This window comes from Xiphophorus maculatus, chromosome 21 (assembly GCF_002775205.1).
Source record: "Xiphophorus maculatus strain JP 163 A chromosome 21, X_maculatus-5.0-male, whole genome shotgun sequence".
Lineage (NCBI taxonomy): Eukaryota > Metazoa > Chordata > Actinopteri > Cyprinodontiformes > Poeciliidae > Xiphophorus > Xiphophorus maculatus.
In genome coordinates this window covers 23249733-23273348 of record NC_036463.1, presented here as the reverse complement: position 1 = coordinate 23273348, position 23616 = coordinate 23249733, and the positions used below count along the sequence as shown (strand labels likewise).

The 23616-nt window shown below is 40.5% G+C and overlaps 1 protein-coding gene across 4 annotated transcripts in view; it reads left to right on the top strand.

Moving 5' to 3' along the window:
- LOC111606237 (disco-interacting protein 2 homolog C-like) overlaps positions 1–23616 on the top strand; it is a 61602-nt gene that overhangs the window by 15647 nt on the left and 22339 nt on the right. For 2 of the 4 annotated variants that reach the window (XM_023326443.1, XM_023326446.1), the window contains exons 2-19: positions 4465–4527; positions 5027–5152; positions 6111–6236; positions 9267–9557; positions 10216–10338; positions 11295–11441; positions 12576–12695; positions 14635–14832; positions 15729–15820; positions 16616–16726; positions 18749–18872; positions 18945–19054; positions 20039–20141; positions 20277–20341; positions 21204–21297; positions 21388–21507; positions 22323–22437; positions 23185–23324. In XM_023326443.1, coding sequence (XP_023182211.1) covers positions 4465–4527; positions 5027–5152; positions 6111–6236; positions 9267–9557; positions 10216–10338; positions 11295–11441; positions 12576–12695; positions 14635–14832; positions 15729–15820; positions 16616–16726; positions 18749–18872; positions 18945–19054; positions 20039–20141; positions 20277–20341; positions 21204–21297; positions 21388–21507; positions 22323–22437; positions 23185–23324 — 2268 coding nt within the window. The remainder of the gene's footprint in view (positions 1–4464; positions 4528–5026; positions 5153–6110; positions 6237–9266; positions 9558–10215; positions 10339–11294; positions 11442–12575; positions 12696–14634; positions 14833–15728; positions 15821–16615; positions 16727–18748; positions 18873–18944; positions 19055–20038; positions 20142–20276; positions 20342–21203; positions 21298–21387; positions 21508–22322; positions 22438–23184; positions 23325–23616) is intronic. The other 2 variants (XM_023326444.1, XM_023326445.1) reach the window with 2 other exon arrangements.

Sequence of the window (23616 nt, the reverse complement as noted above, 5' to 3'; positions counted from 1 at the left end):
GAACTCTTTTGCAAGCTCAACCAGGAAGTCCACCCGTCTCTCCTGCACCCCAATGCATGCCTGATAAAGCACATGTGCATTCAGTGCTGCCATATCAATCATGTTTGCCAGGTTTGCTGACCAGCTGTCACATAGTGATGGAACCTTGGTCACCCCCCGCAAATAATGACTGAAATAAATGCCATTAGTTCTTGTGAACTAAATAGGTGAAGCAGTCGCCTGCAAAGTCTCCCAGATTTCTTTTGCTTACACTTTTTGCATGATTTTTTTGAGGTGGATCAACACAATTAATTTGGTTAGTTTATTTCTAAACTGTCATTTTAAACCCTCTTAGCTTTATTTCAAAGAGAAACATTACTAATTTCTTTTAGAAAAACCTTTCCATATTTCTTGAAACAGATTGTATGTTTTGCAAACTCTATGTACATTTGGCAAAATGACCTGGATAATGCAGCACAACATCATGGATCAGCTGCAAAAGGTCACATCTAGGGCTGTTGTAAACGAATATTTTAGTAATCGAGTAATCTATCGATTATTCTTACGATTAATCGAGTAATCGGATAAAAAAAATTATAAAATAAACTATTGGCAAATCTGCAATAACACCAGTTAGTCCAGATCAGTCCAATATCTCCTTTTTGAGCATCCCTAACAGTTAAATGTTTGTAGTTTAGAAAGTTTACTTGTAACAGTAGTTTGCTTTAACCTGAAGAAAAGTTATACTAAGATATTAAATTATATTCAAATAATAAAGTGGCAGGCTCACAAATATGCTTATAAAAATGTCTATACTCCAGTTTTTAGTTTATGTATTTATCTTCAGTGAGTAATACACATACACGTTAAAGAACTAAGTAAACAACTCATTTAACTTTAACATTTTATTGATAATAACGCAATTTTGAGGATGCTTTAATTAAAAGCATTATTTTTAACCATCACAGAAAAATCTAAATGCAGTGAAATGTTTTTTTATGTATTGGAAAACAGAATGTAATCTATATGTTAGGGAAAAATTAAACTTACTCAAAATGTAAAGGTTTGAGTTTGTACAGAGTTCTGCAGCCTTAACTAGTCATGATAAAATGCAAAAATGTTGCTATTTTTATTAAAACGATGCTATTATTTATTCTTGATTGCTTAGGTATAAACAAATTTAGAATTAGGAATATTAATCAAAAATTTCTAATTCATACATAACAGTAGCGAGAAGAAAAGACTGTAACTTTTCAGGATGGAAAGACACCAATAAATAAATGCTTTTCAGCTTATGCCTGTAATCTGTTGCTGCGTATTTTTATTAACAAACTTACATTAAGTCCTGCATAATTTCTCTCAGTTCCACCGTCACATACAATTTACACTACACCCGGTTAAGTAACCGCTATGTTTAGATGTAACGTTAGCAAAATAATGTGCCTCAATTTACATCTATAACATGGCAGATTATCACACAACGTAGTTAGCAAAGAGAACATAAACGTTACCTGTTGGCAACCGTGTACGAGTTGGATGCATGTAGCGGGTGTTTTCTCTTCAGATGCTGCAACATTGATGTCGTGCTGTTGTGGTACGCCAATTCTGCTTTGCAGTGGATGCATTGCGCTGTATTGTCCTTTCTGTTTAGCCTAAAATGTTCCCAAACTTTTGACATTTTTTGTCACTTTCGGGGTTCTCCTTCTGAGCATTCTCCGGTTCCCTCCATAGCTACAAACTTAGCACGTGTGCTCCAGGTGCTAACGGAAGTGGTAGCGTTGTGCAACACAAAAACCCTCCGGCTAGACCAGTGTGCTGCGTATTTAACAGCATTGCTTATTACAATACAATAAATTTAGCGAAGCTTCGAGGCAGATAAATTTCCTCGAGGATTTTTTGTAATCGAGTTACTCGAGTTACTCGATGAATCGTTTCAGCCCTAGTCACATCTCTCCAAAAACACTTCATGTATGCTTCAAAACTAAACTGAAGAGCATTACCTACAGGAGATCTGATCTCCTGTAGGTATCATAGATACCCACCCCCAACATGGACTATTCACACTTCTACCTTCTGGCCTGACGGTCAACGACCACATGTACAATAGAACAATAGAAGAGATGAATGGAGGCTAATTTGAGCCATCAGAGTCGTCAGTTTGGACTCAGGGTCTTTTGACCCTGTTTCGGTACGTCAGGGGAGAAGTCGAAAACCCTGGTACTCCCAGTGCTAATCAAGTCCTGATTCTGGCTGAGAGGCTCTGAAATGTTAATATGACGTCCAGTCAGAAGAAAGATGTTGGCAAAATTAATATGGCTTTAAACCACAAATGTGGAAAAGCAGCATTCAGCTTCTATGCACCACAAATCTGGAACAAACTTCCAGAAAACTGCAAAACAGCTGAAACATGGAGTGCCTTTAAATATAGACTAAAAACCCACCTGGTTAGAGCTGCTTTTGAAAAAATGAACGATGTCACTTGACTAAAAGTTTCGATTGTTGCCTGTGTGTCCTATGACTTTGTATTTCTGTGTTTTTATAAAAATCGCTTTGAGAGGCCTTGTTGCTGAAATGTGCTACACAAATAACATTTTATTAGATTTTTTAAAAATCTGCCAGAAGCAGGAATAATTTCAGGCTCAACTATACTGCATGTTATGTACAATATGCACAAGACATTATGCAAGGTCCTATAAATATGAAGATACATTTATTCAAACAAACATAAAACTAAAATACTGGAGTTAACTGATGTTTATAGCCAACATGATTGATGACACTGATAAATAACAGCAGCTCTACACAAGACCCATTTCTTTTTTGGAACAATAAAATATGTTTTATTTATGCATTATTGCTCCTTTGGCAAACAACATATTTAATATTTTGACTTTGATGAAGAGAAGAGCTGGAAAATGTGTGTTAGTTGCAATTAATATTTTATTTTATTCTCTGTTTTTCCCAGTGTCATAAAAATGGTCAACAAAGCTCAAATTAGGACTGAATTTCGAAAGAAATTGGAGTTTTTGGTGGAGCGTTTGGTAGTGCTGTTGCCTTGCAGAAAGGAGATCCTGGGTTTGAATCCTGGTTCGCGCCTTCACTTCCATTTTTATGAGTTTATGTGTTTGCTCTCATGTATGGATCCATACGTCCTCTGGGTTCTGTTTGGGGAGCACTTTGTTACTCCGTGTCTCAGAAGGCCGGACATAAATGAATCATAAACGATCCGGCCAGGAGAGACGATCCGTCACTGCAGCTCCTGTTGGACGCTGAACCCACAAACTCATGTTGGAGTCGTGAACAATGCCTGAAACATCCCTGCAGGTTCTGGTAGAACCCAGAACTCTGACAGCAAAACCAAAGAAGTCCAGAGCTTTAGGTCACAAACTGACTTTCTCCTATAGAGAGCAGATTTCACTGTTCCATGAATTGTCCCAAGTCATCCAGGAACAAATCAACCACTGACCACCACAATGTTTGACTGTTGTGTTGTTTTATTTTCTGAAACCGGCAGTTTTACAGTAACTGCAACCCGATCTACACCTTCCAAGTCTCAGGGATCTTCAACATGATTTCTGGAAAGCGTTTATAGTTCAGCAGTGGCTTCAGTCTTTTTTACATCATGAACGCTAACCTTAGTGAGCTTCAGATGTGGTTCTGGGTTATTTTGTGATTTGTTGGAAAGTTTTAGACTTGTTGCTGTTGTAAACTTTGTTGGTCGGCCATTCCTGGGAAGGTTCCCCACTGTCCACAAATCAGTCGATGGAAACATGCAGACTTACATTTTTTAAAGTTAGCTCACTTTGTTTTTCATCAGTTCTTGAATTTTGCTTTTAGATTCAGAACTGATGTGTTGGTTCTGGGATATTTTAGCCTACTTCCTATCGCCAGACAGGCTCTGTTTAAGTGATTTATTGATTCTTTGGCTCTATTTAAGTGATTTATTGATTCTTTGGCTCTATTTAAGTGATTTATTGATTCTTTGGCTCTATTTAAGTGATTTATTGATTCTTTGCACGAAGCATCAATCAGTTGTGGTTGTTTCTAGTGAAACTGGACCAAAACCATGCGGTTAATCACATTTATTTCACGATTTAGCTGAGGGGGGAACCATATTTTCACATTTATAAATTTAACGACTGCTATTTGTTTTTACTCAGGTTATCTTTGTTTGAATGTTAAATTTGCTATATTTCAGATAAGAGGATGGTGATCTGGTTATGATTTATGTCTTGTTTTTCCATTCTTCATTTTCATTATCATGCATCGCTTCATCTCATCTTGTTTTCTTTATGTTCACATTTTTCTCTTTGATTAACAGTCAGATAAAGACGTTGAAGACTGGGAGAGACAGAAAAGGCTGCAGTGATTATCCTAAAACAAAAAGATGATCATCTGTGCAACCAAAACATATCTGATGAAAGCAGAAGCGTCGCTCGCAGCCAGACTGCCTCTCTCACTCTCTGCCTATCTATCTGTTCACAGGGGACATCACTCAGAAGGGTTATGAGAAGAAGAGGTCCAAGCTGATCAGGGCATATGCTGGAGGTAATTTAGCAACCTCTGACCCCCTCCACACACCCGCTTCGCCCACTCAGCTGAAATATTCCCATAGCGCTGCTAGAGTATCGATCTGCTATCAGGAGGAATACAGTAGTCTGAACACTGTACTCTATTGATGGAGTCTTGAGCCGCCATTAGTGGATGTAGGTTAGGATTCCCTGGAGCTCAGCTTGGGCCTGCTCCTCTGAATCAGTCGCTGATCAGGCTGCAGTCGCTCCCTGTCTCTAAAGCACACACACATCACACACACCAGGGTAAGCTTTGGGTCGAGGGATGAGATGTTCTGTTGCAGAGCAGAGATGCAATAACTGCATGTTTCTGGTTTTATGTTGGTTATTTTGGGTTATGAAGTCAGAAAAATAAAATTTTTCTGCCGTTTCAAATCACCTCCATGTTTCTGTTTTTCCTTTATTGCGCTCTTATCTGTTGCTTTCATGTGCATATACATGTTGTTCCTGTAAAAACCCGTCCGTGTGTCCACAAGCTTTTCTGCCTGCTTTTGTAGGTATGGAGGGGCCCATGTCTCATCGGGCCCCGCTCGGCCCCCCGGCCGCCGCCCGCTTCCACCGGCGGAGAACGTCCGGAACCAGAGACGAGCGCTACCGATCAGGTACGGGGGAGCCCACCTGATCCACGCTTCGTCCCAGAGAAACACCAGCTGCACCGTTTTATTGTGGTTTTCACAAACTGAGAGCAACACCTTGGAAATCTTTCACACTCTGTCTGCAGTCAGACGTGTCTGGGTTTCCCCAGAAATCCTGCTAAACCTGCTGGAAGAGGCGCAGAGACGGGCCACCAGTGGAGTTTTTGTGTTAAAAAATGTTAAAACTTTACAGAAAATATGAAAATATATGTTATAGGAAGAAAGTATTGACAATACTTAAGAAAAATGCTAACACAGAAAAATACAATTAAAATAAATAATTGCACTAATCAGCCAGTGGATCTCAAAGCAAGCTTAACTAAGTATTCCTTGGGTAAAAAACAAAAGTTTTTATTATGTTAAGTTTTCAGGTTTTTTCAGAAATTCTAACGTTTTGTTTAGTCTGGTTTAGTGCAGTACTGGGATTAGCTGGTTGTGACCTTTCCAAGTGAATATCAACTTTTTCCCCAGAAAACTTGCTAAGCCTGGTGGTTGGGTGCGAGGGCAGTCATCCATCCAGCAGCCCGTCATGTTTTTGGGTTAAAAAATGTTTACAGTTGACAGGAATTTTGAAATTATTGGAAGATTAATATCTGAACAAATTCACTCTGAGAGAAGCCTGCAAGATGCTAAAGGAAGTCTTATTAGCAGAATATAGAAAAAGTTTTGTGCATTTTTGTAGTAGAAACGAAGCTTCTGTAGCCAACATGTCAAAATTAAAAGGTAGGTTCAGGCTACATCAGAAGACTTACTTACGTTATCTTACTCTTATTTAGTGTTTCTGTCTGTCCTGCTAAAAATGAACATAACATAAACACAAAAACAGATGAAAATTAGCTCAGAGTTGGTAACTTGAAAACGACAAACAGGCTAAAGGTCGTCCTGTGTGTCCATAGACGTGTAACTTCCTGTCTTTGTTCCTCAGACGTCCACACTGAGGCGGTCCAGGCCGTGTTGGCGCGACACGTAGAGAGGAAGATGGCGGTGCCCATGCCTTCCAAACGGCGCTCCCTGGTGGTCCAGACCTCCATGGACGCTTACACGCCTCCAGGTGACAGCGCACAAACAAAACCTGCTCTCACTACACCAGGTCATCTCCCAGGCAGACTCAAGGTTTTTCTCTGATCCACCTCATAGAGATGCTAACGTTAGCTGTGACGTTAGCAGCTCATATTGAATGAGTAGCGTCTCCTGACTCCACCAGAGAAGCAGCCCTGTGCTCAGACAGGATTCTCTGCTTTCTCAGACGGCTCTGACAGAGGAACGCTCATCCCACCCAAAACTGCAACCAGGCACATTCTCTGTGGCGTGTAAAACCCACGGAGGGATTTACAGAGAAACCGGCCGCAGGTTTCTCTGAACCCTGTAAAAGCTGAACCCTGTCACCTTCTGCAGCATTTCTGCTGAGAGACGGTCCAGAAAACGGCCAGCGCAGCTGACCTTTACCTCACTCATCAGCTCATTAGATCATCCATAACCACAGTTGATGGAATAATTTTGGTTTTGATTGAATCTTAATGAAGGAAATATAATAAGTTTGTTCCTTTGTAATTTGCTCCTTAACCTTTGAGAACATGGTTAAGTAGAGCTGACGTGTCCCTGAACGCATCATGTCGTGTTTTTCCACCGTTCTGGCAACACTTAGTTAAATGTCTGCACACAGCGGCTCTCACCAGGCCTTATCGGCTGCTCTCACAATTATCTGCTGTTCAGAGCAGGAAATTCAGCCGCCTGAAGCATGTTGGACCCAAATTGGTTCTTGTGGCTGTTTCACTGACAAGCCACAAGATCCGATTCACTAATTACTGACATTTGGTGTCTCTGAGCTGCTGAGCTTTTTGCCTCAGTCACTGAAAGGTCACAGTACTGCAACGGCAAATTTGTCTTATTGGAAATCTTTTTCTTTCCGGACTTTTGCATTTATAATCTCCATAGTTTAGATAATTATAAGTTAATTCCTTGTTTGGAAGCTGAAATATTTTGTTTTCTGGCCCTAAACTGTTGCTTGTCCCTAAACTGGTTGGTGTGGAGAGATGTGAATTTGTAATCAAACCAAAACCAAATTCTGGTCCGCCTACAAACCTCTGTCTGTTTGGTTGAAGTGAACTCTGGTCCAGTTTGAATGTTTATGTGAACAAAAAGCAGAGTGGAGACCGCTCCAAAAGCAGGAAGTGGACGACAGCGCGCGGCATTTTGGGTAAATGTAACCAAAACAAGCTTGCTAGCCTAGTGCTAGCAGGAGAAATGGCTTGTTGTCTTTTACCAAAGACAAAACAGAAATCCTCCAACCGGTACAATCGGACGCAGCTTTGCTTTTGTTTGCATTTAGTGAAGATGGAAGTTGCACTCAGTGTCTTCAGAGGGGTTCATGTTGTTTCCTTCAGTGGTTGTTGGTGCAGCGCCCCTACAGGTAAGGAAGGGAACAAGTTTCTCAAATCGTTTGGTGGGTTTGACTCAGCAGGGAGAAAACAAATCGCAGCAGCTGGAAATGGAACGAATGTTGCAGCTTCCAGTTTACCGGATTATCAGGTGTGAAAAAAACGCTAATTGTAAAGATGTGTGTTTCAATAAATGAATCTTTTTTTGCAGCTGCAGAATTTCACAATGAAAAGATTTTTAAAAATCAAAATTTTAATTAGCGTTAATTTATTCTGTGAGTGGAAAATAACATTAAGAAATTTTTTTTAATAAATATGACAGATTTCAAAAAGTTGTATAAAATAAGTTTAATGAAGATTTTTTATAAAAATATTTTAAGTTGATCAGATTTCCTTGTGGGGCAAGATGCCAATTTCTCTTCTTCAAAACTGGAAAGAAAAGAGAACATGTCACTCTAATATGGCAGATATGTTGTAACTACTTATCTTAACGTCTCTATGTCACAGTCTGGGCAATAATTATGTGAAAATATGAAGGGATCTAGAGTTAGTTTTGTGTTTGTTCAGTAGGTCGAGCTTTTTGGCAGCAAACACTTTAGAAAAAGCAACTCAGGCTCACTGTAAGGTGGGAAATCTGTGATGCTGTGGGCCTGTCAATAAACGTACAATTACAGGTTGGGATTTTTATTGCTGCTTTAATAAATGATTCTATTGTTGTACATCTTAATCAGGGATGTGAAGCGTTAGGCCAGCAGGAACATTATGTTTCATTTTCTGGAAACTGCCATCAGGAATATTTTGTTTTTTCTCATGAAGTTCGGCAGGAATGGAGGGATTTTCACCTTCGTTTCTAACGTTTCGTGTTCCCGCCTGCTCTGGAACATTGAGCCTGTCCTAAAACAAAAAGTCTCAGCTGCTTTGATCCAAGCACAGAAACAAAAATCCAAGAAAAAACAGGACCATAGAAATCCAAAGCAGCAAATCAATACGGTTGTTCTTCCTCCTCAGATACTCAGCCACAGAGGAACTAAAACCAAAAATATATCATTTCACCCCACAGATTTAACAATACATTTAAAACAATCATCCCTTCTTTGTAGAAGTTTTTATTAATTAACTACATAAAAGTTTTAATGGGTGAAAGATTTTAATAGCTTCTATTTTTTTTAATTTTTTATATACAAAGATTTTGACCAGAACCTTTGTATTCACATGTTCCTGGTACACCTGTTTATCTGACGCACAAGCAACATTCACAAACAGCAGCAACGGACAACAGCATATATATTGCCTAAATAGAATAATTGATTTATTTAATAATTTTGCAGCAAAAAGTGTTTTTGAATTTAAAATATTGCTTTTTTTGTTGAGGTATGGTTTTTGATTAAAATGTGATTAATTAATTAAAGTCTGCAGTCAAATCAATTAAACAATTGAATTGAGTTCCATCACTAGTTTTTAATTTCATTTAGATGTATTGTTGCATTGGCTTGTTTCATAATTGGTTACTGTATTATTACATTAACAAATAAAAACACTGTATTTTTGTGTTTTTATGGTATAAAACACTTTGATCTGGCATGTTGCTATAAAAATAAAATTGACTAAGCAGGTAAAAGAGTTTTTCTTTCCTTAACTTTTCCTGTCATGTTGAATGTTTTGGTATTTGCTGTGTAAAGTAACATCCTCCCATGACTCTCCAGGGCTGTCGCCGCTGTGCTCTGACTCGTCGTCGGGCTCAGAGGAGGAGGCGGGTCCGGGCGACGACATGACGGGCATGGAGCACTGGATGAGCCGGCCCTCCCAGCTCGGCCCCGCCCACCTGGGCTCCACCTCCTCGTCGTCGTCGTCCACGCAGAGCGGAGGCAGCGGGAACGCCGGGCGGCTGGCCGACTCGCTGGCGCACACGCACATCGCGCACCTGGCGCACCTGGGCCACCCTCACCTGGGCCAGCCGCACCACCAGCAGAGCCTGCTGTCACAGTCGCATCACGGTTAGAACGTTAGCCTGTGACCGGCTGAAACGCCATGAAAGCCTAAAACTTAAATATATATATATAAAGCAGTATATTTCCGGCAAAATTAATCTCAGAAATTTTTAGATTAATTTCCGAAATTTCCTAAAAAAAACTTGGGCATTACTGAGTTTCAAAAATCACATTTTTTCTTTAATTTTTGCTTTTATCCAAGGTTCATCTAAGTTTTTTGGTGGAAATTTACATATTTTTTTCTGTCTGCAGTGGCCCTAATTCTCAGATAATTTTTTTTTTTATAACTCAGATTCTTTTATTTTTCAGCTTTATTTGGTGAAAACTCCTTGAGAAAGCACAAATTAAAACTGTTTTAATCAAAAGCCACAAAATAAAATGAAGAAAATTTAGGAAAATACTGAGTATTTATTACAACAGTGTCTTTAGTCAGAGGCTTCCAGGGAACCACTGTAATACAGACTGCTACAGGAGTTCCTTCCTGCCCATAGCCGTCAGCTTCTACAACAGCCTTTTAAAGTACTCAATGAGTTCTAACGTTTTATTTAATGAATAAAGTATTTTAGCCTGGATTTTAGGGTGACTAGAGCTCCATGTCACAGCGTTTGTTCCTGCAGCATCTCGTGTTCTGACCCGGTTCTGACACGGCGCTGTGTTTCTGCAGGAATCGGCCACCTGTCTCTGAAGAGGAAGGGCGCTCTGAGCGTGGCGGAGAACGGCGGCTCTCTGCGGCGGTCCTGTGAGTTTGGATCGGACATGCTGTGGCCGCCGCCTCTGGAGTCGGAGGGTAGGTCCAGACCGGGATCTGAGCGTCCAAATCCGGCTTACGGAATAATTCACACAAAAACGGATCCGAACTTCACAAAGATCAAACCTAAATTTATTTATTTTTACCTTTTATTCAGTAAAACATCTTCAGGGTTCCTACGGTGCTTTACATTTTTTAAATGCTTCATTGTTTTCAACCTTTAATGTGTTTGATAATCAAACTGCTCAGTTTGTAATAAAGTGCAATTTAACATCTGATTAAAAGAACAATTTGAAAACATTGTTTACAGCTAAAGACAGACATTTTTATCACTATCTGTACTTAAATCAGGCTAAATTTGACTATTTTAGGGAATTACCTAAATTATTTCTGTTCGCTAAATGCCAGAGAATTTAGCAGAAACATTTTTTATAGATTTTTTTGTTGTAATTTTCTTTGTTTTGAAGCATTAATATGAGCAGAAAGTTCATTTAACTTAACATGATTTGTCTGGATTGTTTCAATGTAATGAATATTTATTATACCTAATAACTTATTGATCATCTCAATTTGGTTATTGAAAGTGGGACATTTTTTTAAATTAAATTTGTATTTTGTTTATAGAGTGTGTTACAGAAATGGTTTAAAATATAACATTTTGATATATTTTAGATTACCTTATCCTTCTGTTTAAAAACTTTCCTTGAAAATGTTTTTGATTTAAAATTGAAAAGTGAATGAACCGTGCTGAATATTGATGATTTATGACAATAACTTCATCAGATTTTTATAGCTGTAACTAGATTATGTGACAATGTTTGGAGAAGCTGCTCGCTTCACATCAGTGTTTACATGAACAAAACGCTGAGTCATGAAACAGCAGACTGCTGACCGCGGCAGGATGTGACACAAAGTGACGGTCAGACGGGTCTAATGGAGCGTAGCGCCAACAGGAAGTGGCACTGACTGACTGCTTCCTGTCCGTCTTCCTGCAGAGAACCACTCGGCGCAGCCGGACGTGACGGGATACTCGTCGGACTCGTCCCACTCCCACACCGAGCGGCACCACATGTCCAACATGGGCACCATCGCCAGGAGCACGCAGAAGTACGGCAACGCCGAGCGCATGGAGACCGGCGACGGTGAGCCAAGGCGTGAAGTGGGGGCGGGGTCAGCACCACCAGCAGATCTGTAAACAGGAAGTGGGGGGCGGGGCCAGCACCATCAGCAGATCTGTAAACAGGAAGTGGGGGGCGGGGTCAGCACCACCAGCAGATCTGTAAACAGGAAGTGGGGGGCGGGGTCAGCACCATCAGCAGATCTGTAAACAGGAAGTGGGGGGCGTGGCCAGCACCATCAGCAGATCTGTAAACAGGAAGTGGGGGGCGAGGCCAGCACTACCAGCAGATCTGTAAACAGGAAGTGGGGGGCGTGGCCAGCACTACCAGCAGATCTGTAAACAGGAAGTGGGGGGCGGGGTCAGCACCACCAGCAGATCTGTAAACAGGAAGTGGGGGGCGAGGCCAATAGAACAAGCAGCATTTTAAACGGGAAGTGCAGAGCACTTCCTTCTGTCCTTCCGTTCCGCTGTTCTTCCTTTTTAGTTCTTTGATTCCTTCCTTCCTTATTTCACGTCCTTCCTTCCTGGTATTTAACCTTTGACCTGAACTGAAATAATGACTCCATAATGAATTTCTGTATTAGCATTTTAGAGTTGCAGTTCTGGATCAGTTGCTGTTTGAGCCTCGTTAGCGTCTTCCAGATGAAATAGTTTCTGATCCTGTGTTTTATGGCCGTTTTGTTACCAGCCGTTTTTTCTGGTCGTTTTGTTTCCAGCTCTGTTTTCCAGCCGTTTTGTTTTGGCTGTATTTTCCAGCTGTTTTCCGTCTGTTTTATTAACAGCCGTTTTGTTTCTGGCTGTGTTTTCTGGTCGTTTGGTTTCTGGCTGTGGTTTTTGGCCGTTTTGTTTCCGGCTGTGTTTTCTGGTCGTTTGGTTTCTGGCTGTGGTTTTTGGCCGTTTTGTTTCCAGCTGTGTTTTCTGGTCGTTTGGTTTCTGGCTGTGGTTTTTGGCCGTTTTGTTTCCGGCTGTGTTTTCTGGTCGTTTGGTTTCTGGCTGTGGTTTTTGGCTGTTTTGTTTCCAGCTTTGTTTTCCAGCCGTTTTGTTTCCGGCTGTGTTTTCTGGTCGTTTGGTTTCTGGCTGTGGTTTTTGGCCGTTTTGTTTCCAGCTCTGTTTTCCAGCCGTTTTCAGCCTGCTGTCTCTGCTGGGCTTCATCCAGGTGTTCCAGTCAGCAGTCGGGTGTCGGCTAAGATCCAGCAGCTCGTCAACACGCTGAAGCAGCCCCGCAGGCCGCCGCTGCGCGAGTTCTTCGTCGACGACTTTGATGAGCTTCTGGAGGGTTAGACGCCGCCGTCATGTCTGCATCACTTCCTGCCTGTCGGTCCTCACTCACATTTAACTCTCAGTTCAGCAGCAACACATGCTTCGTTTTCCAGAGGAGTTATTACTAAAAAACGCCTAATTTTATTCCTAACTTCTAACTCTTTCTGACAGAATCCAGACTGATGGAGTTTTGTCAGTTTTGTCTCTCCAGTTGTTCTGCTCCACGTTGAGAGGAAGTTAGCACACTGTTTTCTGTTAAGGCCGAGTCGTGACTCTTAAACCTCTGCACGGTTTTCTAAGAGTTTCTGTGGTGAATAGTTGCCGTGGAAACTGAAGCCACACCGTAGTTTACAGTTATGTCACTGTTAGAACCTTAAAGCCACTGCTGCAGATAAAATAAAAATATAGAAAAATTTAATTCCTTCCTTAGTTCCTTACTAACTTCCTTCCTCATTCCATTTCTTTGATTCCTTTACTTTTTGTATCCTTTTTTTCTGTTTCCTTTTATATCTTTTGTTCATTCCTTTCCTTCTATGCTTCCTTCCTCCTTTTTTCCGTTTACTTTTTTCCTATCCTTTGTTCTTGTGGTTTTTTCTCTGTCCCTTTGTCTTTTGTTCTTTATGTCCTTTCTCCCTCTATTCCTTCCTTGTTCTATCCTTGCTTCTTCGTCCTCCACTTCTTTCCTTCCTTATTTCATTTCCTTTCTTGTGTCCTTTCTTCATTGCTTGTCTGATTAATTTTTCTCCATGTACTTCCTCTTCCCCTTCTCTTATTTTGTTTGTTTTTTTTATTTGTATTTTTTTCTTCATCTATTTCCTTGTTTCCTTCCTTGCTCCCTTATGCCGACCCTCCTTCCTCTTTTTCTCTTCCATCCTTCCTTCCTTGTTTCCTTTAATACTTCCTAGTCTCTCAGACTTATAAAGTTTTCTTACTGTAGAGATTCATAATGAACTTTAATGTTTTACATTTTAAAATGAACATGAAGGAGTCATGTGAGGGAATCCTGTTGGTCACCAAATATTTTGGCAATAAAAACTTTCTGGCAGACCGGTGACAGCTCATAAAGTTTCACTGATGGTTGAAATTAATATCAAACTTTATGGTTGATATTATTTTTTTATATCTTCCTGGAGAATTTTCTGGTTTGTTAATTTCCTTCTAAAAATCCACGATGAATGCTTCTCTATACAGATAATTAAGGTCAGAAAGCCGTAGATGGAGAATAAATGTTTACAGAACCTCTGAGATGAAGATGACCTTTGACCTGAGCCACTCTGAGGCGTAACGCTTGGTTTGCTCAGACTTCACCATCTGTCCTGCTGTCTGTTCATTTTCAGTCAGCAGTCATTTACTTTCTTTACTTCCTATACAAGAAGGATCCAAATACATGAAGCAATTATACAAATTAATCAATTATTGAAATAACCATCAACCAGTTTAGTAATCGATTAATCATTAACTGAAATATCCAGACTCTAGAAAGGCCATTTGCTGAATATTAAGAGTAGATTTTGTACAAAGAATCTATACATTTTAGATTTGAGAGAAGAAAAAAATTACTTTTCTGTAAATACGTTTACGGTGTGTTTAATTTGTAAACCGTGAATAATTTCCTCCACTTCAAAATGATGCACTACTTTGTGTTTATCAAATGAAATTCCTGTGAAATCCATTAAAATCTGTGGTTGTAACCTGACTAAAGGAGGTGAATAGTTTCACAGCTCCTGTAACAGTTAACACCTCTGAAGTTTGCATGAAGTCACAGTTTGATGGATTTTCTGCTCATGAACTCGTCCTGCAGCCGCGTGTCAGCAGCAGGTGCAGCGTGTGTTCGGCCTCGCAGCTGCTTCGCCTCGTTGCCGTCGGTTACTGGAGCCATGTTGGTTTTGCAACAGCGAATGCACCAGGAATTAAAACTTTATGACACTCAGAGCATCTCTCTGCTTCCCCTCCAGTCCAGCAGCCGGACCCCAACCAGCCACGGCCGGAGGGGGCGGAGATGATGCCGGTGAGGGGGGAGCCGCTGGGCGTGGTCACTAACTGGCCCCCCTCCCTGGAGGCGGCGCTGCAGCGCTGGGGCACCATCTCCCCCAAAGCGCCCTGCCTCACCAGCCTGGACACAGCGGGGAAACCCCTCTACGTCCTCACATACGGTAAGCAGACGCTCAGCGGGCGTGGCGCTCACATGCACACTGCAAAAACCTGAAATCTAATGCAATATACCTTTAATATACCTGAAATAAGACAAAATTAACTTACAACTAGGGGTGGGCATTTGTCATATTGTTTATCACCTATTGAAAAAAAAATCTTTCATAATAAGAATTTTGATTAATCGTTGTCTTGATAAATTCCAGTTGAAGCTATTTTATGTAACTTTTACAAAAATAGTTTTTATTCCATATTTGTTTAAACTGTCACCAAGTGATGACAGTTTATGAGACAAATAATCTGTAAAAAATTTATCTCCTCCACCTTCTGCTGGAGCTACTAATGCAGTCTGAAGACATGCCCCGACCGAAAACAACCAATCAGAGTCAGGAGGCGGGGCTTATCGCTGCCAATCATCTGCTAGATTTGTTAAAGACGGTCATATCATATTGGATGATCATATCACCCAACCCTACTTATAAGCAACTTTTCAGCAAGGAGTGTATGAGCTTATTGTTGTTTAAAGTCAATAATTCCTTAATACTGATGAAAAGTGCAGGTTCTCCAAACCTGGGTTTTGTTTTCTGACCAAACATCTTTAATTTCGCTTCATGTGTCCAAATGTTGCAGCAGCAGCTGGTTGGACTTAATGATCGTCAACTAATCAGGATCATTTAGTCTTAAAAATTGCATAAAGTGTTAAGGGTGTACTTACTTTCTCCCGTGGCTGATTTTCTGTCAGTCTATTAGGAGCTGAATCACCTATAGAAACTGAATCAATCGATGGTGGTCTCTTCCTTTTTTTTAGTGTTTTTTTCACAAGGCAGAGAACAAAGAATCTCATTCTGACTTCCTGTGGACTTTTTCACACTCATATTCTCTGTGCTGCCCCCTGCAGGGAAGCTGTGGTCACGCAGCATCAAGTTGGCCTACAACATTCTCCACAAACTGGGCAGCAAGCAGGAGCCGATGGTGCGGCCGGGCGATCGGGTGAGTCACCTCCGACCCCTCACAGCTTCCTCTTTCTGTCTCCTACATGAATCAGCCGCTGATCAGACGTCATCCGACATATTGACTTCTATAAAAATACATCTACGATCCGTTCAGCCAGATCGGCCTGGTGTTCTGTTCCTAAGTAACACCGTCTGTAAGACAAGAAATAAAGCAAATGTGAAACTGAGTGCAGACAGAAACTCATCTGTTCAATCTGACTAAAACAGACTTTTATTTATTAACTTATGAAGTGCAAATGTATTCACATCCTTTAAACCTTTAGACTTCCATTTATTCTGGGATGTTTTGTGGTAAATTTAGCAAGAATCAGAAGAGAAGTGTGGCAGACATGTATATTATTTACAAAATAGAATAGGCCAATCTTTGTCACATTGGGTGAGTGTTCAGATGTTTGATATAGGACTAGGCTTTGACTAGACCATTCCAACACATGCTTTGATCTAAACAATCCATAGTTTCTTCAGTATTTTTGTCTGGTTTCTAGATAGCTCAGTACATTTGAAATAAAACAAAACTTAGAAATAACATGTCAGCAAGATATAGAAGCTTGTTTTAGGTCAATAATTCCTTCATATTGATGAAAAAAGTTCTAATTCCACTGGTAGATTATTTCACTTATAACATGGAAAAAATGTCATAAACAAAATAAAGTTTCACAAAACAAAAATACTTGGTAATATTTTGTGTTTTTGCAGTTTTGCGTTCGTCTGTTTGCGTTGCTGAACCACAGGTTAAACCACGCCTCTCTGCTGTTCTCTGTGTCTCCTGCAGGTGGCGTTGGTGTTTCCTAACAACGACCCAGTAGCCTTCATGGTGGCCTTCTACGGCTGCCTGCTGGCTGAGGTGGTTCCTGTTCCCATCGAGGTGCCGCTGAGTCGCAAAGTAAGTCAGCCAGCCAATCAGAGATGCTCCTTCTTCTTCTTCTTCTTGGGTCTTTGAGTTCCTCGTTTTGCTCCCAGCTGGAGGTCAGGTGATGTGTGACGTTAATCCCCTCCGCCTCGTCCCTGTCAGCGTTTTACCTCTAACCTCCTGCTGGACGTGTTTCTGTCCTGTCGGTGATGATGGGAAAACTACTTCGGATCGTCGGTCTTATCTGTTTTTGGCAACAAGTATTCCTAAGAAGTTAATCCGGTCTGAACAGGGAGCAGCGGGAAGAGAAACATGTGTCTGTACGCCCCCCTCCCCCTCTTTCCCCCTGCTGTTGGGACACGGGGTCATGTAGTTGACCTTTGCGGTGTGAACCGGTCTGAGGTCTGTCTGTCCTCTGACAGCAGCTTCTATCTGGAAACACGTTCGTTCTGCCGGTTTACTGAGCCTCCAGCTGTCAGTTGTGCTTCAGCACACCGAGTCCTCTGCTGTAATCTGGGAGCCAACACCGAGACGTGCTGCCTGTCACGGTTGGCATGGTTACACTCTGATTACTTGCTGCAGTAAGAAAATGTCTTGCTGCGCGCTGTCCACCTCTCTTAACCCCTCCCTCAGCCGGTAGCCTGTGTTTCTGCTGCAAGGTTTAAAATGTTGTTGCAGCTTAAGCATCAGTTTATTTACAAACTTTAGATAAATTAATAACGCACAAATCAGTCTTCTCCTGCTCATGTCCATTTAGTTTTCTTTGAGGTCCGACCTGATGAGTCCAGTTATGATTGATCCTGTTTTAGTCTAAAAGTTTGAAACAAAAGAGAAGAAAATGTCCTGCAGATATTTTCATGCAACATTTACAATCAGATTTATTGGCTACACTGCAAAAGCACAAGGTCTTGGCAAGTAGTTTTTGTCTAGTTTCTAGTTTGCAGATATCCTAGAACACACAAAAATAACTTATAACTAACTTTTCAGCAAGATAAAGGAGCTTTTTTAAGTCATTAATTCCTTAATATTGTTGGAGAAGTTCTAGTTCCACTGGCAGATTATTTCACTGAGAACATAGAAAAATAAATGTCTTATTATAAGTGGAATAATCTGCACAACTAGACCAAAAATACTTGGTAAGATTTTGTGTTTTTATAGTTTAAGATTATTGTGCAAACAAAAAGAAACATTAGGTACAAATATGTAATTTTTTAACATTTATTTATTTTACAAATAGTGCTCTTCAGTGCTGACTTTTACTTTAAGCATGTCCAGCATGTGTAGGGTCTGCAGAGATGTTAGCTGCTCTTTTTGTGACCCTAAATCTGGATGTAGGGAAGGTCAGCCCCAATGATTCTCTCTGAAGACCTGATTGATGATTTGAGTTTAGCAGAAAATAAAGGAATTTTTAGATTATTCTTGGAACTGGACGGCATGTCCTGGATGACATCATCAGCTGTTAGCTAGCTGCTAATCCTCCTCCTTTGTTTTTGCTGCTCCTCTTTAAATCTGTCTGGCCGTTTGGTTAGAATGACGGATGGTTTGAACTTCCTTCTTTTCAGCTCCTGTGGGATTTGGGGTCGTAGTTCAGGAACTAGTTGAGCTTTTGAGATGCTAATCAGCAGCTCCCAGTTGTGAAACAACACCTTGTTGCCATGGTTACCTGTCATAAAAGCTGTCTGAAAGTAAAAACGTAAGACCACGAATCCTTCCAGCTTCACAGCATCCAAACCCAGAGGGAATAATTGTCCAAATATTTAATGATACAACATGAAAAATGATGAATAAAAGTCTGAAAAAAGAATAAATCAGAGCAAATGTAGTAGAGCTGCTGGAACGTGCCGCCATAAAGAGCAGCGCTGTTCTAGAAATGTTGGAGATTTTACTTTTTATCCTTGCGTGAACTGGAAAACATGTCATATTTTCTGTAGTTGTTCCGGTCTCCAACCGATTGATTGGTACGTCTCTAAAACTATTCAAACCCTTTATCTCAAACATGAGTTGTTGATTTAAATGTTTAAATGTCGTTTCCTGCTTCCCTCTGTCGTCCAATAGGATGCCGGCAGCCAGCAGATCGGGTTTTTATTGGGCAGCTGCGGCGTTACCGTGGCGCTGACCAGCGATGCCTGCCATAAGGGTCTTCCAAAGAGCGCAACAGGAGAGATCCCGCAATTCAAAGGTTGGAGTACAGGTCATTAATCATGGCTGACGCTGCGTTCAGCAGGAATTTACATGTTAGCGCCCCCTGCAGGATGGCCCAAGCTGCTGTGGTTTGTAACGGAGTCCAAGCATCTCTCCAAGCCTCCCAGAGACTGGTTCCCGCACATCAAGGACGCAAACAACGACACGGCGTACATAGAGGTGAGCTTCCAGACGGACCCGGATCAGAACCGGCAGTTCCCTGTTTGGATCAGAACCGGCTGTCCTCTGTCAGACGCACTGAAACTTGCATAGCTTCAAGTTTTATAGTTTATGAATTCAATTTTTAATCCAACAAAAAAACAAAATAATATTTATTTCCCTAATTCAGTTAAAGAGTGCCACCTTATGCATCTGAAATACACACACAAAGTGACATATTTCAGGTTTATTTATGTCTGATTTTGCATGACATCTTATGAAAACCTAAACATCAGTTTCTCAGAAAATTACAATATTACATAAAACCAATAATTTTTAAAATAAAACAAAGTCCTGCAATGCCTATGTTATGGCTGACACGATGAAGGGAATCGTCACTGACCCACTCTAAAGAAGGATAAGAAGCTGGCTCTGTTCAAAGAGTGCTACATACATGCTTATCAATGGAAAGTTGAGTGGAAGGAAAAGTGTAATAGAAAAAGCTTTTATTGTTTTAAAATTTCACAGAAGCTCTTGTTATGGAATTCTGTTTATCAACGGGTGATAAATCCCCAAGCAACCCTGTGGAAAGTTTAGTTGAAGAAAGATCTGTGGTGGAAAAAAGATGCACAAACAACAAAAAATAACCACAAATTTTATAGAACTAGGAAGCAAAACCCATTCAAGAGTCTGAGGGAGATTCACAGAACAACATTCACAGATTATTTCACTTAAAACATGGAGAACTGTCTTGCTGTAAATGAAATAATCTGGCAATAGAACTAGTACTAATTAATTACTGACTTAAAACAAGCAAACTTGATTTGGGATGATTTCCAGATTTGAGTAAAACATTTCTGACAGAAGATCTGCAGCAGAATCAAGGACACATTCATCTGTTTTATATTTAAACTGCATGATGTTTCAGATTAAAGCTAAAGATTTTGCTAGCTTCACACTGAAAGCTCCTGACTGCGATGCTCCATCTGCTGTTTCCCCTGTCAGTATAAAACCTGTAAGGACGGCAGCGTTCTGGGCGTCACGGTAACGAGGATCGCTCTGCTAACACACTGCCAGGCTCTCACCCAGTCCTGCAGCTACACCGAGGGTATCCTCACACACACACACACACACACACACACACACACACACACGCACACACACACACACACACACACACACACACACAGCAGGTCGTCCTGCCCTGATGGGGGAGTTAACCCTTTCTCCTCCTCTGATCCAGCTGAAACCATAGTGAACGTCTTGGACTTTAAGAAGGACGTGGGCTTGTGGCACGGCATCCTGACGGTGAGAACACACACCAGACGTTTTTCTGTTCCTTTAATATGTACAGGAAATACTTCCAACGTGAAGCATAATGTGAAAACATCAGTGGTAGTAGTCTTACATTTATATATCCAGACATATATAACAACCAAACCCATATTTAATAGCATCTATTTAATTTTAATTAGAGGGGATGAACAATCATTGTTTCTTTAAAATTCACCAAAAAACAAAGCTGGCATCAATATAAAACACCAACAATAATTGATTATTGATATTATATATCGTATCCAACAATAATCACTAATAATATGATGATTTGCCCAGTTTTATGTTGGGACAGTCAAACAGTTTTTGACTCCATTTATTAATACAAAAAAGTTTATTCTAGTAGTTCTTCATTTGCATATTTTAAACTTTGATTCCCCCTTAACTTATAAAGATTTTTATTCTTTTCCAGTAATTGTTTAATTTTGGTTTTGTGAAGAATTGGAGCTGTCTGTAGTTTCACAGACAATTAATTTTCATTATTTAGATTTTACAAGTAGTGTTTTCTAAATATCGCATCTTATGAATTACTATTATTGCTCTTTTTTGTAGTATTTTAAATGTCTGTAGTGTAGTTTTTGTAATTATTACCTCAGATTAATGAACAGTAATGTGATGTCATCTGTGACTGACCTGGCTTTGTTAAACAGGTGATATTTTTTGAGCCTTTGCTTTGGACGTACCTGTTGTGTGGCTTCCACTTGAGTTTACTGTCAATAATGACGCCTAGAAATTTGTTTTCACCCCGTCTAGAAGTTTATCTTAGAAATCTTAAATTGGATATTTAGCTAGGAAACAAGCAGAAGCTGGAGTGTGTGTGTGTGTGTGTTTGCAGAGCGTGATGAACATGATGCATGTGATCAGCGTGCCGTACTCCCTGATGAAGGTCAACCCTCTGTCGTGGATCCAGAAGGTCTGCCAGTACAAAGGTCAGCCTCCTCCTCCGTCGCTCGGCTCTCCTCTCCTTCCTGTCAGTCAGATTAGACGCTAACTTCCTGCATGTGCGCTTCTACCTGCAGCCAAGGTGGCCTGCGTCAAGTCCAGAGATATGCACTGGGCTCTGGTGGCCCACAAGGACCAGAAAGACATCAACCTGAGCTCGCTGCGGATGCTGCTGGTGGCCGACGGTTCCAATCCCTGTAAGCTCCTGCTCAGCTTCTCTGCTGGTGGGAGATGGAGGAACTGTCTGGGGACGTCTGGGTCAGAACAGAACGTCTCTGTGTGGACGTGTCGTACAATAAAGGTTTTCAAGTCTGAAAACCTTTAGGAAAAAAATGGAAATCAGACCAACATCTGGTGAAAAATGAGACGTTTTACTTTACAGGCATGAAATCTGTGATGAGTCTTAAACTAGAGCTGCAGCAACAATTATTTTAGTAAACGATTATTCAGACGATTTATGAGTCTGACAATTAATTGATTATTCTAATAATTAATATTATATGATAGTTGGTTAGTCTGCCAATTAATTGTTTAGTCTGATTAATTGATTATTTTGATGATTAATCAGTTGTCCAATGATTAATCTGATAAAAAAAAGTTTTTTTCTTTACCACTTAGCTTATTTTATGCGATATTAGAAATACATGAAAAAATACAAAAAGGCAAATAATTAAATTCTTTTTTAAAATAAAAAAATAAGCATTTTATTACATAAAATGTAACAGGAGCATAACTTTAAAGTACGCTTCATGATTTGTAGCAAAGGATACCTTCTACAAAATACTTCTAACATCAACATGTGAAAAGTTGATGTCCTACAGAGCAGGACTTATCTGGTGATTATTTATTTTACTTTATCCAATTAATAACTGGATAACAAAAAATGCTTAATGGATTTTTAAAAATATTTTTGAGATTTTCTGCTGTATCAGCCAGACAAATTGGTGCGGAATGCATCTGGATTTTTTTTTACATGTTATTCTGAGTGTTTGTGGGTGATCCTGTGTTTTAGGGTCCATTTCCTCCTGTGACGCCTTCCTCAACGTGTTTCAGACCAAAGGGCTGAGGGGAGAGGTCATCTGTCCCTGCGCCAGCTCCCCCGAGGCCTTGACGGTCGCCATCAGGAGGTAAACATGCTGCCTCAGCTCTTTTACATGCAGAAATCTGAAAACATGAAGCATGCTTCACATTCCTCCTGCATGCAAACGCAAACACAGACTGAAAACGAAGAGTTTTACAGATTTTGCTCTACAGTTGATCATTTTCAAATAACAATCTGAAAATGTCAGGAAGGTTGCGCTGCAAAAACACAAAATCTTACCAGATGTTATGTTCTAGTTTCTAGTGCAAATATCTTAATACAATTGAAATAAGAATAACAACAACTTAGAAGTAACTTTTCAGCAAGATATCAGAGCTTGTTATGAGTAAATAATTCCTTACAATTGATAAAAAAAGAACTAGTTCCACTGGCAGATTATTTCACTTATAACTAGTTCTTTTTCATTATCATTAAGGAATTATTTATTTAAACAATCTTGCTGAAAAGTTGCTTTTAAGTTAGTTTAGTCTGTTTCCAAATGTCCTAAGATATTTGCACTAGAAACTAGACAAAAACATTTGGAAAGGCTTTGTGTTTTTGCAGTGTGAATAAAATTGTGAACTCCACACTTTTCAGCTTTTTATTTGAACAATGTTTTTAACTTCACAATGAAACATGTTTATGCTCTGATCGGCTGCATTCAACCAGCAGCTTCCTGCAGAGAGTCAGCTGGTGTGTGTGTGTGTGTGCGTGCGTGTGTGCGTGTGTGTGTGTGTGTGTGTGTGTGCGTGTGTGTGTGTGTGTGTGTGTGTGTGTGTGTGTGTGTGTGCAGGCCGGTGGAGGACAGCAGCCAGCCTCCGGGCCGCGGCGTCCTGTCCATGCAGGGTCTGAGCTACGGCGTGGTGCGGGTGGACACGGAGGAGCGTCTGTCTGTCCTCACCGTTCAGGACGTCGGCACCGTCACACCAGGAGGTAACGGCTTCCTGCTGCTCCGTCTGGATTTTTAGGAACGACAGAGAAACGGTTTGAACTCGACTCCGGCGATGTTTCATCTAAATCTGGATTTCCAGCCTCAGGTTGTTTCTGCTGACTGAAGGATAATAAAACTATGTGAGCAGAAAACGGTTTCTTTCTTCCTCAGCCAGAACCAGGACTGTATTCACCTCAGGAAGACCCACTTAGAACCAGAACCCGACCAGACCACTTGTCATCTTTCATTCTGAAAATGTTCATGCAAAAATATCTTTGGAAAGTTTTGGGATTG